The sequence below is a fragment of the Cydia amplana genome, chromosome 15 (genome assembly GCF_948474715.1).
Source record: "Cydia amplana chromosome 15, ilCydAmpl1.1, whole genome shotgun sequence".
NCBI lineage: Eukaryota > Metazoa > Arthropoda > Insecta > Lepidoptera > Tortricidae > Cydia > Cydia amplana.
The window spans coordinates 16,435,822-16,454,559 of NC_086083.1; the positions used below are offsets into that span (position 1 = coordinate 16,435,822).

The 18,738-nt window shown below is 37.3% G+C and overlaps 3 protein-coding genes across 3 annotated transcripts in view; 1 reads left to right on the forward strand and 2 right to left on the reverse strand.

Annotated features, from left to right (window-relative positions):
• LOC134654661 (zinc finger BED domain-containing protein 4-like) overlaps positions 1 to 18,738 on the forward strand; it is a 1,082,235-nt gene that overhangs the window by 889,615 nt on the left and 173,882 nt on the right. The gene's annotated exons all lie outside the window — the stretch shown is intronic.
• LOC134654657 (uncharacterized) overlaps positions 1 to 18,738 on the reverse strand; it is a 186,332-nt gene that overhangs the window by 82,429 nt on the left and 85,165 nt on the right. The window lies entirely within an intron of this gene.
• Positions 1 to 18,738, reverse strand: part of LOC134654475 (uncharacterized) — a 75,428-nt gene that overhangs the window by 12,067 nt on the left and 44,623 nt on the right. Inside the window, exons 21-25 of the mRNA XM_063509915.1 lie at positions 18,072 to 18,243; positions 17,022 to 17,139; positions 13,840 to 13,974; positions 5,761 to 5,892; positions 2,944 to 3,087 (exon numbers count right to left, since the gene is read on the reverse strand). Coding sequence (XP_063365985.1) covers positions 2,944 to 3,087; positions 5,761 to 5,892; positions 13,840 to 13,974; positions 17,022 to 17,139; positions 18,072 to 18,243 — 701 coding nt within the window. The remainder of the gene's footprint in view (positions 1 to 2,943; positions 3,088 to 5,760; positions 5,893 to 13,839; positions 13,975 to 17,021; positions 17,140 to 18,071; positions 18,244 to 18,738) is intronic.

Genomic DNA, 18,738 nt, shown 5'->3' on the forward strand with positions numbered 1-18,738 from the left:
CATACGAATACGTACTTTAAATTCAAAAACATGGATAAACCAGCCAGCCTATTATGGATAGCTTTATCCATCTTTATCCACGTGATAAAATAACTGTCACTGTTTAACACCGTGGGAAAGAAAGTGACGGACACCGTTTTATCACGCTGTCACGTAGACAAGAACGACCATCATATCCGTACAGAACATCTAATTACTGCAGCACGTGGCAAGCGGGGCTATGAGCGAATGACTGGTATAAACCTGTTTGTTTTTGATGTACACCGCTCATGTCTCGCTGCCGCGCTAAGCATTGACATCCGATATAACTTCCGTTCCAAAAGTAACGGAACCGGAACAGAAACGGATGTGTAATACCAAACGGAAGTTCCGACTTAACGGAAACGGAAACGGAGCTCCGTAACATCCCTGATTATCATCAATTGAGTTAACCCTATTCAACTGGAATTAAACATCCAACACCATTAATCGATATTAAACTTTCGTGAGACATATTTTAAACTAACCGCCGCCGCGCGCACTCGAGCCTGAGGAAGGACCCCCGAAGGGCCCGAAACATGTCGCCAATAGCGACTAAAAATTCAACTGAGTGAAACCGTTGTCGTATAAACAGATCAACACCATTATTTCAATAATTAGCGTCCAAAAAATGTAATTCAAAGTCAAACCTGTAGGGCTAAGATGGCCGGCTCTTTATCATTTGTCACCATTCGTGTGTCACGTTCTAACAAATATGTAAGAACGAAAGTGACGCATGGCATGACAGGTGATAAAAATGCGACCATGACATCTGTACGGATATGATGGTCGTTCTTGTCTACGTGACAGCGTGATAAAACGGTGTCCGTCACTTTCTTTCCCACGGTGTTAAACAGTGACAGTTATTTTATCACGTGGATAAAGATGGATAAAGCTATCCATAATAGGCTGGCTGGTCTGAACCTGATTCACTGCCTGACAAATTATGTTTTAAAGTTGTCTTATTTTGAACTGTTAAGCCGTTTTTAATAAAGAGGTTATTTATTGTCGGGAAACAAGTGTCAATAAGAATATTCTGCCATAAGGATCCAAAGTCAGCCAACAATGTATTTGTAATGTGGTACCTCTCGCTTAAATACCTGGCCATTATATATAGTTGGTCAAATCAATTTGACAGTCAGTAAGAACCAAGAAAGCTATACTCACCCTTTTCTTTTGGTACTAGTGTAAGACAAAGGTAGTATGATTATCTCTGTCTATGTTTGAAATGAGACAGTCCGTTGACAAACTAATAGCATTAAATAACATTTACGTCATCCTAGGCCCGTAAGTGGGCTAAAGCGTCTTGCTTTGGCCCCTTCGGGCGTGTACGTAACCGACCTTTCGTAACTGGTAACGAAGGAAGAAAAAATGATCTTTGTACGATACTGGTTTCGAATAAAGATCATTTTTTTCTCGTACGTAATCAGTCACCATCTTTCGAAGGTGGTTCGTAACCAGTTACATAGTAAGAATTAATTTTCTTAATACGATCCTTCGCCTAGACTAAGTAAGGACTAGATTACATAACGACTATGTGAGCAAAACCAACTTAATTTCATCAGGTCTTGGTTGTAAAATGTCTAATTTTGTAAACCGTCTTAATCGATATATTCCTGAGTTGAAGATTGGACTTAACTAGCTCTTTTGTATGTATAACACCATTTAATATGTCTGTGGGGCATTGCTTAGAAATTTTACGTTTTAATTAGGTACATATTATAACACATGTAATTTTTTTCATTTCCTTACCTTTAGTTTAAAGTTATACTTGTAGACTACTATTTTGATGCTGATTGTACCATTAATTATTCCATCGCCGATTTTCAATATAAATATATACCTAAAAGAAGAAACTGACTGACTGACTGACATATGAACGCACAGCCCAAACCGCTAGTTCTAGAGATTCCAAATTTGGCACGTAGGTTCCTTATAAGGTCTAGGGGTGCACTAAGAAAGGATGTTTCAAAATCCACCCCATAAGGGGGTAAAATGGAGGTTCAAAGTTTGTTTGGGGAAAACCTCATTTTTTAGTAGTCTTAGTACGCCGGCGAAGCCGCGGGAAAAAGCTAGTTAATTACAAAGAAAGGCTTAATAGATCTATATTATCATTTAATTATAATTTGGTGCACCTAGTACACTAGCAACTGTATAATGAATTAAAATAATTGCTTGGCGCATAATGTAATGATCCGTTTAAGGGCATAATTTAGTATCGTATTCCCGATTTAGGATCAACTCGTCACACCAAAATTTTGTTCTAACCGGTCATACTGCAGAAAGCAATAATATTTGTTTCAACCCGTCACAAGTAAATTTAGTTCTATTAAGTCACATACTAATTTTGTAGCTATTGGTCACACTGAAAATCTGTTCCTATTCGTCATCCCGTCAATAAGTTCTAACTGGTCACAAGGAGGATACAGAATATAGAGTCTTCTTTTGAAACTCATTCATGGATATAACAGTTAGTCTAGTCTATAACAGTAAGGAGTTTGAAGAGGTTTCATATCAGTATGTTACCTACGCTCAATGATGATTAAAACATTTTGACTCAGTTACGTATGAGGAATAGATAGTCTTTTTTCGTAATTTCAAATAGAAAATTTCTTCTCTCGTAACTATGGTTACATACGAAGAAAAAATAATCTTTATTCGAAACCAGTATCGTACAAAGATAATTTTTTCTTCCTTCGTTACCAGTTACGAAAGGTCGGTTACGTACACGGCCGAAGGGGCTTTGGCCAGGTCCTGGCCAAAGCAAGACGTAAAACTTAAGACAAACCACGGGCGGTAATTAGTAAAGCCCCAGATCGCATATTTATGGCCCTCACCTTCGGTTCGGGCCACAAACACCTGCTATCTGGAGCATTCACGAATTCACCTCCCTAATAGGTATGTAATGTACTATAGCATACGTACTTCCAAAGGCATAGGCGGAACGAGCACCTCGTCTTCAATAAACTCGGCGAGCGCCAGGGCTGTGCTCATGTTAAGGGCTATGCTCAGTTCTCGAACGCGCGCTTCTAGCAGTTCCTCGAATGGGGCCAGCCCTGATGTTACACCCTGAAAAATTACAACATACATTTAATCGTAGACATATATTGGAAATTATGTACGAAACATTATTTCATTTTGACCAGTTGAACTGGCCAAGTTTTAGAGAAAAAAAATATCTTGAAGAAACCAGAGTGAAACCAATGGTGCCTAATAGTTTCCCACTGGGCTGGAGAGTTACGAGGGGCGTTCAAAATATTCTCGGTATTGATATCTTACGACCTCTTCTAAAATTTCTTTCGTTACTGGCCGCTAAGGTTTATTCATTGACATTAAAAAAAAGTATAATTCGAACCGAGATAGTCTTTTGTTTTTCTGCAATTGCTGAACAAACATGAACATCCTGTGCGAATTGACAATGTTAACTAAATTAGAACATCGATGCGTGATAAAATTCTTGACAAAACAGGGTAAAAATCAAAAAACCATAAAAGAGGAAATGGATTGTGTTTACCGTGAGTCTGCTCCTTCTTTATCTACCATTCAAAAGTGGTCAAGCGAGTTTAAACGCGGAAGGGAGAGTATTGAAGATGACCCTAGACCTGGCCGGCCTGTAGTAGCTACTTCACAAGAAAATATTGATAAAGTGGAAAAACTTATATTGGAAGATGGTCGAGTGAAGGTAAAATCTATAGCACAAGTAACCAATCTCTCTATTGGTACCGTACATGATATTATACATGACCATCTTAATATGTCAAAAGTAAGTGCAAGATGGGTTCCGCGAATGCTGACTCGGCTTCAAAAAGACATGCGTGTAGCTTGTTGTTCCGATTTTATTGACCTGTGCGGTGAAAATCCTGATGAGGTGCTGCAAAGAATAGTTACTGGAGATGAAACCTGGGTTCATCATTATGACCCAGAGAGTAAACAAGAGTCCATGCAGTGGCACATTAAGGGTTCAGCTCATCCCAAGAAGTTCAAGGTCATCCCTTCAGCTGGCAAGGTCATGGCCACGATATTTTGGGATTGTGAAGGAGTATTACTAATCGATTATAAAGAAAAAGGTGTAAATATCACAGGACAGTACTACGCTAACATTCTACGTCAATTAAAGGATGTAATTAAAGAAAAGAGGCGAGGAAAGTTAACCAAAGGTATTCTGCTTCTGCATGACAACGCCCCCGTCCATACTGCTCATATTGCCAAGGCAGCTATTGTTGAACGTGGGTTTAAAACTGTTACTCACCCACCGTATAGTCCGGACTTAGCCCCCAGCGACTTCTTTTTGCTCCCCAATCTTAAAAAGGATCTGCGTGGAAATAAATTTTCTGACGATGAAGCATTGAAGGCGGCAGTGGAGGAGCATTTTTACACGAAAGATAAAAAATATTTTTACGAGGGATTAAAAAAAATAATTGATCGATCTTTTAAGTGTATGAACATAGGGGGGGAGTATATTGAAAAATAAAAATATCAAACTTTTCGTACTTGTTTGTTTTCATTCTCATACCGAGAATATTTTGAATACCCCTCGTACATGGCAGTAAAATCTTGCATTGGTTAACTGTGTATGATAATTGATAAGGATCCCGATCGCATTTTTAGGGTTCCGTAGCCAAATGGCAAAAAACGGAACCCTTATAGATTCGTCATGTCTGTCTGTCTGTCCGTCTGTCTGTCCGTCCGTATGTCACAGCCACTTTTCTCCGAAACTATAAGAACTATACTGTTGAAACTTGGTAAGTAGATGTATTCTGTGAACCGCATTAAGATTTTCACACAAAAATAGAAAAAAAGCAATACATTTTTGGGGTTCCCCATACTTCGAACTGAAACTCAAAAATTTTTTTTTCATCAAACCCATACGTGTGGGGTATCTATGGATAGGTCTTCAAAAATGATATTGAGGTTTCTAATATAATTTTTTTCTAAACTGAATAGTTTGCGCGAGAGACACTTCCAAAGTGGTAAAATGTGTGTCCCCCCCCCTGTAACTTCTAAAATAAGAGAATGAGAAAACTAAAAAAAATATATGATGTACATTACCATGTAAACTTCCACCGAAAATTGGTTTGAACGAGATCTAGTAAGTAGTTTTTTTTTAATACGTCATTTATCGCCTAAATACGGAACCCTTCATGGGCGAGTCCGACTCGCACTTGGCCGCTTTTTAGTCATCTAAGGGTCGGTTGCACCACACTGTTTGTCATCGTTAAAGAGTTCGTAAATTGTATTGTATGGAAAGTTTCATAGTAAACCACCGCGGCGCGCCGGGTGACATTGATCAGTCTGTCAAGTGCGGAAAATGCTACTGGCACTTATTGCATTTTTTTAGAGAAAGATTTTTTCTGCTCCTTACAGCACAACCAAGGTGAACCCACGATATTTGACCACCGTACACATATGAGGGCGTTTTTTTTTTGTTGTCCCCAAACACTTTTTTTTCAAATTTGGGATTTTTTATGATATTTCTACTCAGAATCACGAGCTCTTTCTATCCTAATAGGAGAAAAAAAGTGTCCCAAAATTTCCATACATTTTTCGATCTTTCCATTACGCGACCGCCATACAAAGTCTATGAAAAATGGTGACGGAATGGAAAAAAAACACCTTAGGACACTTTTTTTCTCCTATTAGGGTAGAAAGAGCTCGTGATTCTGAGTAGAAATATCATAAAAAACCCCAAATTTGAAAAAAAAAGTGTTTGGGACAAAAAAAAAAAACGCCCATGAAACTCACGTTTTCATCAGGAACCCTTGGCAGTTCGGACCTGGTCATCCTGGCGGCTACCTTTGGAGTATCTCTAGGCTTCAGATCGCACTCGCCGACCGCCGGCTCGGCCCAGGCCCGCGCGCGCGTCGAGAATTTGTTCTAGAGATCAAGTTGTATTCGATTATTGCTTTAGCAAATGTATTGTAAGTGTAAGGCCTGAGTGGACGCTCGAGTTGGGCGTGCAGCGGGGCGGGGCGTGCGGCGTGCATGTTAAACAAACGCAAGCGTATAGGAGCGGCCTTAGTGCACGCTGCTCACATCACTTGTGAGCCCGACGCCACGCTGCACGCCCCGCCGAACGCTCCGCTCCGAGCGTCCACTCAGGCCTTACACTAAAGCTGCAAGTTATTGATTTTGACGTATTAGCTTCCGCTCTGTAAATATATATATATATAATATTTTGATGATTAATTACATGTACATTCACCATCAGATATATCGGAGCGACTAAGGCTCTCACAAATATCTGAACACGCTTCTATTTTCAGGGCGTTAGAGTGCTTGTTCAGATATTGTGAACACCTTGGCCGCTCCGATATATCTGATGGCGACTGTACTACTCACACGTCACGTACTTAGACGTCACTAGCGAACACTTTCAATAAAAAATATGTTGATGGTAAGTCAAAACAATTACTTGCAGCTATAGTACAATGCCTTTCTAATGTATGTGTTGTGGTAGTTGTATTGTGGGGTTTTTGATTTTAAGATTATTCCGAATAAAGCATAAAAGTGACACTTTTTTTGTAACAAACTAAAAGTACATGAAATAGAGAAAATTATGGATCTAATGGATTTAATTATGGATTTCAAGACGTTAGGAAAATCTTCAAACTCTGTCATTACTTCATTAGACAAGAAACTTATTCAGTGTCTCTTTTACACAGATTATTTATTTTTAGGTATTCTTCATCTCATTGAGGAAATATAGAAATCTGTTTGAAACAACAAACAATCTGATCACATCAGCTAATTAAAGTAGGTATATGTATTTTTTTAAGTAAAGAAGAGACATAATGTTGGTTGGAGATAGGGTAACATCGGCAAATTTTTACCACCCTCTTTAATACCAGTTACAGTGAAACCTGGATAAGCAGGGGTCGGACAAAAAGTGCCGATGACGTAAAAATGACGTAATCTTGCACACAGGATGATGTTTGAGTTTGTATTTAAACTTCCGTGTGACATGTAGTAACAAAGTAGTATTAATGAAGTAACAAAATAATCGTAAATAAATCCATGGAATTAATAATACAGGTGGTAGGGTGATGTAGTGAAAGCCGGCCACAATATTCGAGTACAGATGACATTTTAAAGCGTTTTCTTATACATTAGTAAATATAAATTTTAGCTAAATATAATCGTGAAGATACAATAGCTAAACAATAACGATGTCAATTTATTGTTCATCTGATTGACAATGTGTCAGTCAAAAACGTACTTACTCATTTCAAGTGGCGATATCGTTTAATAAAGAGTTGATAAATGATAAGTGATAATTGTTTATGAAAATCAAAAATACGCATTTGAAATCATCCTATAAGTGGTTTGACGTCATCCGCACTTTTTGTCCGACCCCTGTGGATAAGTGAGACTTCAAGGGACGAGTAGATTTGTCTCACTTAAAGAGGTATTTCACTTACCCAGGCTCTCAGTTAGCCAGGTACAAATATATGTCTGTCTCATTTACAGAGGGTCCCATTAATAGAGGGAAATGAATGAAATGAAATGAAATGAAAGGAAAGGAATAGAAATCAGTTATAGAGGTGGTTAATAAGGTATTTTGTAATTATCTTTAAAAATAAATAAGGTCAAATAATCCTTGTCCCTAAATATTTTTTAAGTCTGTTTAAATATTTCTTTGAATTTATTTTTCAGAATGATTCTCCAAATTTGATACGGACTTCATTGTGTCTTAGAAATGTATTAAATGAAAATCTGTTTATTCGTGTTACTTATCAAAATTTCAGCTTTCGTTTTGATAGTTTTAACTACATAAAGTAACTAAATGAAACTTGAAGTCGTTTAGACACAATTAAGCAAATGCGGAATTTGTGCATAGACTAAGAGTTAGTAAGAATACGGAAATTGATTAATAAAGTCCAAGTTAGAGAGGTCATAGATTGACGTTATTTCAGATACAGAGGTCAATTCCTATACAATTCTAAAAAAACAATTAGGAAAATGTAATCTTATAAATATAGTCTCAGTAAAAGAGTTAAAATACACTCTCTGTCTCACTTATAGAGGTAAATGTGACTATAAAATCACAACAGCTAATCCCAGTTATAGAGGTTCGTTTTTTCTCACTAACAGAGGTAATTCAGAGCTAAAGTGTCGGGACCGCACCATGAGTCCCAGCTATAGAGGTTTCTCACTTATCCAGGTCCCACTTAACCAGGTTTCACTGTATTATAAAAATTAAAAGGGACGACCGATAAAAGAATTCATCTACTTAAGTTAAGTTTGCAGTGAAATCATTTTGGCAATACCACCATAAACATCACAATTTCAAAGAGGTGTGTTGTTTACGGTGGTGTTGCCAAAAAAAATTAGCTGCAGACTTCGGCGGGTTTTAGATGATGTTACCCTAGACAACATCAATATATTAATAAAAATGTGTTATAATGACCCAGAAAACCAAACAAAACTAACGAATTCCACACTAGGGTCAATATAACACATCTCTATCCCAAACATCCGACTATGCGATCAACATATCTGTTTTAACAGATTTCCTTAACTATTTCAAAACCATGATTACTTTTAACGACGCCTTACCACACCTCCGATGCAATAAAAGGGTGATACAGCTTTGATAAAAGTGTCAATTATAGGTGCACTATGCCTCTAACAGGCGCGCTAGTTAGCCAATTGAACGCAGTATCGTGCAAAAATGGTATGATTGAAAATTATTATTGACTTTTAAGGAATACAAACCATTGCAAATGCCGCATTAATATGTGATTTTTTGTAGAGTAGGTAGATATCTCTATTCTCATTTCGTCCAAATAAGAATGCATATTCTTAAACACAAATCTTATCATAGAAATTTAAATTGCTTTTGAATAAATGCTTCGATAAACAGTACATATTTTTCAGTTGGACGACCCTAAGTGGCAAACGCATGCAAGTGTCAAATTGTTAGTGTTCAAGTCAAAATGTTACATTTAAAATAAATCCATTGCGTTGTAACAGTTTGTAGATGTATGTAAATGTAAATCTATTACAATGGGCAATTACTAGTGTCTAGTTAAGAAAACCATGCTAGAAAACTTAAAAAGGGGGTTGAATATTTTTCCAGACTAAAAATTTATGATCGCCTAAGATGGTCGCGCTTTTATCATTTGTTATGTCATGTAGTATCGCACTATAGAAAAAGTACGACCATCATATTGTCGGGCCAAGGTAAATCTGCACAGACTTAGCAATGACAAAGTGTCGCGATAACGATAAACGTCAACTTTCTATGAAAATATGACTTTTTAATATAATTTTTTTTACGTCATAGTCCATGCAGAGTTAGCTTAGCCGGACTCTTTGTATCATTTCAATGGATGAACTTAATCATGCAGTGTATAACTGGGTTGAAAGCTATGCAAGTGTTATGTTAGTGTGCACTGTACCTGTTGTGACGTCAGGAGGCGTTTGTGTCGCTAGAAACGGATTAGAAATAAACATAGAATGTGATTTAAAAGCAGCAGCAAAGATATTTCCAGTCACGATGTATAAACTTCCGGCAGCTAATAGCAATTTTACGAAACTCAAGTCGAGAGGAGCAAATTTAACTTATAAGTAGGTGGTCGAAAATTCGAAATTAGGCGTGGAAGAAATTAGCCGATGTCACCCTACAACTAATAATGGTCTAAAATTTACTAATATTGTGCTCTCATTTAATAGATACTTGCGCCTCTTGGCTTGAAAAATTGGTTGAGCGTCTTTTGATAAATATACGGGCTGATTTTAGAAACGTGATGTAAAAATAACAAGTACACGTAATCATTTTTCGTTGAATTTTAAATTGAAAAAAAAAAAAAAAAATAATTAAAACAGAACAATGAAATAATGATTTGTTTAATGTAATTATTATTAAACGGAAATCACTACGAAGACTTATTTCTGATCACATCTCCTAATCAATTTGTACATCCAACGTCAATCAGAAGCACTGTTATAATTTTAAAAAACGAGCGTGACGGAAACATCTTCCTCATCCATTCACACATACAAACCCCCTTGGCTACGACACGACTACCCAGAGGTTCCCAACCTTTTCTCACACACCGTTTGATGGTTGGGTACCCCTGTACTACCACTATCTTAACATACACTACTTGTTAAACTCTCTATGTACCTTGAGTCGGTTCTGGGATAGCCGAGCGGGCGGGTTGCGAGAAAAAACACAGGTATACACATAGTTTTAGAGAAACTGAGGATGCATTACTGTTGTGGTCTGCTTAAACTTTGAAAAAACAGTAAACTACCCTATTTTCGGCCTCTAAAATACAGTTCCCAGAGAAGGAGCTATGCGGGTGAGGTGTCCAAAATGACCTGAACACAACTCTACTGTTGAGAGTAAGAGAGTGTAGGTTTTTTTGAACATCTTGTTTAATTAGCTACTGCAATAAGTACATAACTGGCCCTTAATTTTGGTCCCCGTAAAACAACAAGTGTAGGAGAAGGCCGAAAATACCTAAATTTATATAATTAACGCTAGCGTTTTTATTTAAACTGGCACAAACCATAAATATTAACTGTTTCTACTTTTATTTTATATTTTCAAATAGTATTTCGTAAAATTTTATTTAAATTAAATATTTCTAAATATAAATTTATATCAATAGTAATATTATTCTGAAGTTTAACCAGACCATAAAAACCTGTTAAAAAAAAATTAAACGGCAAATATAGACCTTACGTTACACGAGATACGATGGAATTTCGGATGGTACAATACAGTGGTACAGACATGCACAAAATCAGATTCTACCATTGGCTGTTCTTATTTTTAAATAATTCTCTACAAAATGTTTCAATTTAACGATTCTTAATTGTGTTCGATGGTATTTATACAGTACCTATTTAAAGAAAAAACTTAATTATAAATTTCAAAAGTCATCTGTAAGATTGAAGTTGGTCGGAACAAAAATAAAATGATATTAGTTTTTAAACAAAATAAAAGCTATAAAGATAATGGTACAAGTGACACAAGTCAACGACTCATTCGTCTGCATCTTAGGCGGGTTCATTGCAATGTTTAGATGTTATTGAACCATATATCACCCCAACTACTAATTTTGTTTAAGTAGAATTTAACAAAATAATATAATTATTGAAGTTCTGAAATGTATTTCGTCTGGCCAACGGTAGAAGCTGTACATGAAAATGGTAATTCAGAGAGAAACGGACAAAATGGTGAATGTTAACATGCCAGATAGGATGACATGGAAAATGTATTGAATGTCACAAATACAAATGGTACGGGTGTAAAAATAATGTAGTCCGTCTAAGTACAATGTACAGTCAGCAGCAGAAGTTGCCAAGCGGGCGAGATGTTCAAAATTACCTTGACACGCTCTTATTCTCTTAACAATAATGTCGCGTCAAGATCATTTTGAACTCCTCGCCCGCTTAGCAACTTCTGCTGCCGACTGTACAGTAAGCTGCAGAGTTAGGGGAAATTTATTTGCAGGGGGGGTCAGTTAACTTTGTAGCTTACTGTACCTACTAACAGATCACTCTTAAACGATCAAGGCTTGGCAATAACATTTAAGAGTTATCAGTTCAGTACGTAAGATAGTGTAAAACACCATCTTAAACGTCCAACTTCCATTCAAATAGGTAAAGAACTTGCTAACTGAGCGTTTCTTTTATTTTTTTGTAATTTTTATGTATTGTGACCTTTTTTGCCACTTTTGTACTCGGACTCACGAGCTCTTTCGATCCTAATGGGATAAAAAAATGTCATACAGTTTTTTTTCCTATTGTGTTACCATTTCCCCATATACTGTGTATGGCGGTAACAAAAAGGAAAGGTTGAAAAATGTATGGAAATTTTAGGACACTTTTTTTCTCCTATAAGGATGAAAAGGGCTCGCGATCCTGACTAGAAATAACACAAAAGTGGCAAAAAAGGTCACAATAAACATATAAAAATGGCAAAAAATAAAAGAAACGCTGAACTATGTAAACAAAATTTATTTTTTGACAATTTCAATATGGTGCTTTGTTTACATAGTTAGTCAGTTCCATAGAATGACACTTTATGAGTTTTATGACAAGTGGATATCATATAGGTAGTGGCAAACTTAACCATAGAGAAATATAGTAAGACAAGAGTGCTCACTCCATACATCAGTTCAGACTATTAATTTCAGTGTCTACATCTAGTATCGAGTACCGGAACTATCAGTACTGCTACTTGACAATAGATGTAGCACCGACCGGAAAGTCTTATCTCAACAGCATAAGACTTTCCGGTTGGTGCTACATCTATTGTCAAGTAGCAGTACTGATAGTTCCGATACTCGATGCTAGATGCTAATAGTCTTTTTGGTACTAAAACTGATGTATGGAGTGAGCACTCTATGTATTTTTTTCTCTATGACTTAGATGGACTCCATAAGATTTTCCACAGATCCACATTACTTTTACACTTAGACAACAATATCAAGGGAATTTGACATATAAATAAAACGATTAATTCATATTCATAGTCCCAGAAAATTAATAAATAAAATTCAATAATGACACCTCTCAATGCTAAATGTTTTGTCGTTTGACAGCTGTCGTAATTGACATCTTATTTGTGTGAGGCCATAATATTTAATGTCAAAATACTTTTAAATGCGTTTAACATAAACTTATCTTGAACATATCGTGTACGACGTATGACATAAAATTGGGAGTGATGTTGGCATGTATGTGAGACGTCACGGGTAATGTGGTGAATCGAAGTGACACTGTAATGTATCTGACACACGTTACATAGTGCCAACTTGCAAAGATTCTAGTCTAAGGGTGATATTCCACCTGTTCAATTTATTTGTCCAATGTGCATTGCGTCTCACTCTCGCAGCAAAAGGTGAGATGCAAATACACATTGGACAAAGATATTGGACAGATGGAATACCCCCCTAAATTATGTCTTCAGCGACTTTGCAGCTTACCACAACACTTGATCGCAGCATCGTTACAGTTACCTTTTAATTTAAGCGCCTTCTTGATTATTGAACGAAATTTTGACCCACATATAAACATAGTTGAAGCTAAAAATTACGATAAAAAAATCATTAGAGAATAATTTTAAATTGGATGGAAATAAAGTCGAAAGAAATCTTTGCAAGTTCGCGAAACATATTGTATTAAAGACATTTGTTATCAACATAATATTTTTAATATTACTATGTACGCCGTACATAGTAATATTACAAATATTGTACGGTAATACGATACAATGTTGAGAGAAATATTTTGACAATTCTGAAGCCTAACTTGAGCGTTTTCCAAAAAAGTGTACATTTCATTCATGTCTTCAAAATATTGACTTCTTGGGCTCATTTTACTCGGAATCATTTGTACATTCACACCTCATACATAAAAAAATGTGTCCAAAAATTTCCTTTCCTGATCGTCACATTCTTGTATGAATTTTTTTTTATTTGTATGAACGTGACGCACTGGAAAAAAAATTTTTCATACAAAATTTTGTGACACATTTTTCATGTATGAGGCGTGAATGTACAAATGATTCTGAGTAAAATGAGCCCAAGAAGTCAATATTTTGAAGACATTAATGAAATGTACACTTTTTTTGGAAAACGCTCACTTACAAGAGAAGATACTAAATGATTGCTTAATTTTGCTTCTAAATAAAAACTTTTCTCTTATTAAAGGTCGATTCACAAGAGCTGGAGAATGAGTGAAAATGAATGTTTCGTTCATTCCATTCGTGGCAGCTTTCGTAAATCGTAGGCCTCAGGACCCAAAACGTCTCCGCCGACTCCATTCAAAAGTGAACCTTATCCCGTACACTGAAGGTCTCACCTGGAACTCGTCCCAGGGTATGGCGGCGCACTCGTCGGTGCGCAGGTCGTCGGCGGCGAGGCGCATGCGCGACGCGCCCGCGGCGCTCTGGTGCACAAGATGGATGTCGTGTAAGCGCCACGTGCACGTTGATATCTGGGGAGTTATAAATAAATAAATATAAAAAAACCGGCCAAGTGCGAGTCGGACTCGCGCACGGAGGGTTCAACAAAAAACAAGCAAAAAAAAAATGGTCACCCACCCAAGTACTGACCCCGCCCGACGTTGCTTAACTTCGGTCAAAAATCACGTTTGTTGTATGGGAGCCCAACTTAAATCTTTATTTTATTCTGTTTTTAGTATTTGTTGTTATAGCGGCAACAGAAATACATCATCCCACCAAAAACATTTTCATGTAAAATGTTGCCAAGACGAAACCTGTACTGTACTGTACTGTCACATGGACGTAAGGTGAAAAATGTATTCACTATTCATTATTTTTTTAAATACAATAGTTCTTGGAGTAACGAAACGGCCAAGCCACATATTTTGACTAAGGTGTAGAGTTTGTGAAGTTAGGGCTTGTACTCGTAGAGTTAGAAGCTTGGCTCTACAAGAGATCTGATAACTTTTTGTCAGTGCGAGCCTTATGGTTTCGTCTTGGCAACATTTTACATGAAAATGTTTTTGGTGGGATTTCACTTCTTTTTGTAAGTTGCTTCCATCCCCTAATTTAAAGGGTTGCGCGTGTGATTTAAGGACCTACTATTAAAAATCCTGAAATACGTACCTCGGGGCATCTTTTATACAATCTGCTTTTTACTGATTCCCCATACAACCTTCAACCCTCTTTTTCCCCTAACGCCCTTTTCCACACCCTTTTCACCCTTACGGGGTGATTTTGGGGTTGAAAACTATTCTATGCCATTCCCAATTACAAAAACTATCTACATACCAAATTTCAACTAAATCGGTTCAGCGGTTATTGATTTCCCATACAAAATTCCACCCCCCTTTTCCCCCCCTTAGGGACAAAAAATTTCAAGTTTTTGAATTTTTTTTTTGTTTGTGTACTAATATTATCTTACATACCAAATTTCAGCTTCCTAGGACTTCAGGAAGTACCCTAGAGGTTTTGATGATCAACAGTGAGTGAGTGAGTCAGTGACGAAATCGGGGTTTTTTAGTTATGAATAAAATCTTAAGTATAAGAGCTATGCAATTGAATTTTTTTATGTTTAATAAGTCCACTATTGACATCATATCCCGAGAATTTTGTTTATCTGGTATAATCCAAACCCAAGTTATGAGGGTTCAAAAAAACGACGAAGCGCTTCGAGAAAAGGTAGTAGTGCCCTTGCGCTTCGCTTTGCTCGTCTTGGCGGGGGCACTGCCGTGCCCCCAGATCTATGCCATTCCCCATTACAAAAACTATCTACATACCAAATTTCAACTAAATCGGTTCAGCGGTTATTGATTTCCCATACAAAATTCCACCCCCCTTTCCCCCCCTTAGGGACAAAAAATTTCAAGGTTTTGAATTTTTTTGTTGTTTGTGTACTAATATTATCTTACATACCAAATTTCAGCTTCCTAGGACTTCAGGAAGTACCCTAGAGGTTTTGATGATCAACAGTGAGTGAGTGAGTCAGTGACGAAATCGGGGTTTTTTAGTTATGAATAAAATCTTAAGTATAAGAGCTATGCAATTGAATTTTTTTATGTTTAATAAGTCCACTATTGACATCATATCCCGAGAATTTTGTTTATCTGGTATAATCCAAACCCAAGTTATGAGGGTTCAAAAAAACAACGAAGCGCTTCGAGAAAAGGTAGTAGTGCCCTTGCGCTTCGCTTTGCTCGTCTTGGCGGGGGCACTACCGTGCCCCCAGATCTGTGAAAATTTCAACTGTCTAGCTATCACGGTTCGTGAGATACAGCCTGGTGACAGACGGACGGACGGACGGACAGCGGAGTCTTAGTAATAGGGTCCCGTTTTTACCCTTTGGGTACGGAACCCTAATTAGACTCTTTCACAAATTTATTAAAGGGACCACTGATTAACAGTCCACCGGACGATATCGACCTGTCAGTTAGAAAAAAAAGTTGACAACTCCGAACAACTGACAGGCCAATATCGTCCGGCGGACTGTTAATCAGTGGGCCCCTTAAGCCCCACAATAGGCTTAAGAAGGCTTGTAATGTGTTGTAGGCACTCAGACAACGATATTTAAATACTGAAATATATAGAAAACACCCATGACTCAGGAACAAATATCTGTGCTCATCACACAAAAAATTACATTGCTTCTAAGTCAGGGCCACTACCCTCTAGGCCAGACCGGTCAAGTTGTGTGGTTAAACCCCTAAACTTTTACCAACTTATTCATAAAATTTAGCAACCTCTTACAAACCGTTGTTAAATTTTGTCTAAGGTTTGTTATATTTGACGGACGATTATGAAACGCCATTAAACTTTAACCAGACTTTAAACTGAGACCGACGAAAGGAGATAAAAAATGTAATCACACCTTTACTGAGTTATAAACCACGATCTAGAAATTCTACAATAAAGCGGGAAATCGTGTATTGGGTAGTATTTAAAGCTGCGTGCGATGTATATTTATGGAGAAGATATGTCTTCTAGAAGATGTGTTATTCTTGTTATGACAAAAGACACAAGAGCAGACGATTCAACGGTTCCACGCCGTTCTGTCGCCAAAATAGTGTTTAGTTTTAAGTTTATAAAATTATATGTTTGTTAGTCTATTAAGGTATAAAAAAAGCGCTGGTGGCCTAGCGGTAAGAGCGTGCGACTTGCAATCCGGAGGTCGCGGGTTCGAACCCCGGCTCGTACCAATGAGTTTGTCGGAACTTATGTACGAAATATCATTTGATATTTACCAGTCGCTTTTCGGTGAAGGAAAACATCGTGAGGAAACCGGACTAATCCCAATACGGGCCTAGTTTACCCTCTGGGTTGGAAGGTCAGATGGCAGTCGCTTTCGTAAAAACTAGTGCCCACGCCAATTACTGGGATTAGTTGCCAAGCGGACCCCAGGCTTTCATGAGCCGTGGCAAAAATGCCGGGACAACGCGAGGAAGATGATGATGAGTCTATTAAGGTATATGTAATAAGGGTCTTGTTGCCTGAATTAAATTTTAAAATAAAATAACTGTCAGTGTTAGACTAGTTCACGTACCACATCTCGCCGACGACAGGAACTGGTAACAGAATGGTCGCTGGGCGAGGAGGAGCGCTCCAAAACTTCCGCCGCGACCTCTACACCGGTCGTCGACATACGCCCGTGTTCAAACTCTCTATAACAATAATTAACAAAAATAATAGTAAAATTCGAATTTTTGGCACACGAGGACGTATGTCAATCAGGATGGCCGTGTCGGAAATCAAAATACATATGTATATGCAAACTTTGTCAGTAGGAAAAGACGCGAAATTTAAAATTTGTATGGGAGATCATACCTTCGTTTCGTTCCCTTTTGCGCCTTATTCTACTGACAATTTCGCCTTTTTCTAGTTTTTTTTTTTAATTTATTGAATAATACAAGTTACATGCATGTTAATATTACAGGACCCATCGTGGGCAAAACCTTGAGGAGGTTTGTGTGCCGATGGGGAGTTCAAGAAAAAGAAATCATGATACATATATCTATCTTATAATAACTAAAATTATTATTATATGTAACTAAGGTCGTTAGATTGCAACAAGTGCATTTTAATAACTTTTTTTATATTTTTCCCGTTTACATATTTTGCTCTAGCATCTTCTGGTAAATCATTTAATATTTTAGGCAATATATATGTATACAGCCTAGTGCCATATATGTTATTATATTTGGGTAAACAATATTTGTTTTGTAGTAATATTTTGCATTGTTTTGTTACTTTATTTGCGTGTAGTACACAACTAAACGGGTAATTTATAATAAGTAATCTATAATTTATTTTAATAGTCTATTTAAGGGGCCCACTGATTACCAGTCCGCCGGACGACATCGGCCTGTCAGTTGTTCGGAACTGTCAACTTTTTTCTAACTGACAGGTCGGTATCGTCCGGCGGACTGTTAATCAGTTGGCCCCTTAAGTAACGTATGAAACTTTAGGCCTATTTTTAGTCATTTTTGTAAGACTTATTTGTAAAAGTCTGTTTGTATTCTAAAAAAAAAAGGCTTGGCTTTAAAATAGTTGTAAGTCTTCGCGTATAAACTCAAACCCAATTTAGAGTACACACCTGAATGCCATGTCCGCGTCGAGAGGAGACTCGCAAGCCAAGCCCACGACGACATAACGCTCGCTGTCGGAAGATGCCGTGGATGCCGCGTCGCTGCGCGCGTCGTCGCGCGTCCACGCGCTGTCGATAGATGTCACTAGCGACGTCAGTCCGCGACGCATTGATGAGAAACCTGGAGATAAATTAATCTTATGAATTCAAACATTCCATTTGTTTCAAAGCTTAAACTCTAACAATAGGTTATTTGACTAGCCAAATCAGTTTCTTTTTTCGAACTGTCATAACGATTTTGCTACTATGGAATTTATATGAAACACTAACACGTGACGTCACAATTAGGTTATTTAACCTACTTTTTATAGTCTTTATAGTTTTGTACAGGTTTCAAAATAGAAATTGTGTCTAAAAATAACTGCTGTCTACGTTTCTCTATTATGCATGGTGTAAAATAATTTATTTTAAATATAGTCAAATACCCTATTGATAAAGATAGTTTATTTTTCAAGTAGGCATATTACAATGCGCTTATGAACGTCAAATAAAGCTACAATTGCTGTAACTCTCTTACACTTCTGCCCGAGAAGATAAGTGTAAGCTTTGATTACAAGAAAGACCCGTAAGTTCAATGCGGCGATATTCGTCCGTGGTGAATTTCCGTACACAAATA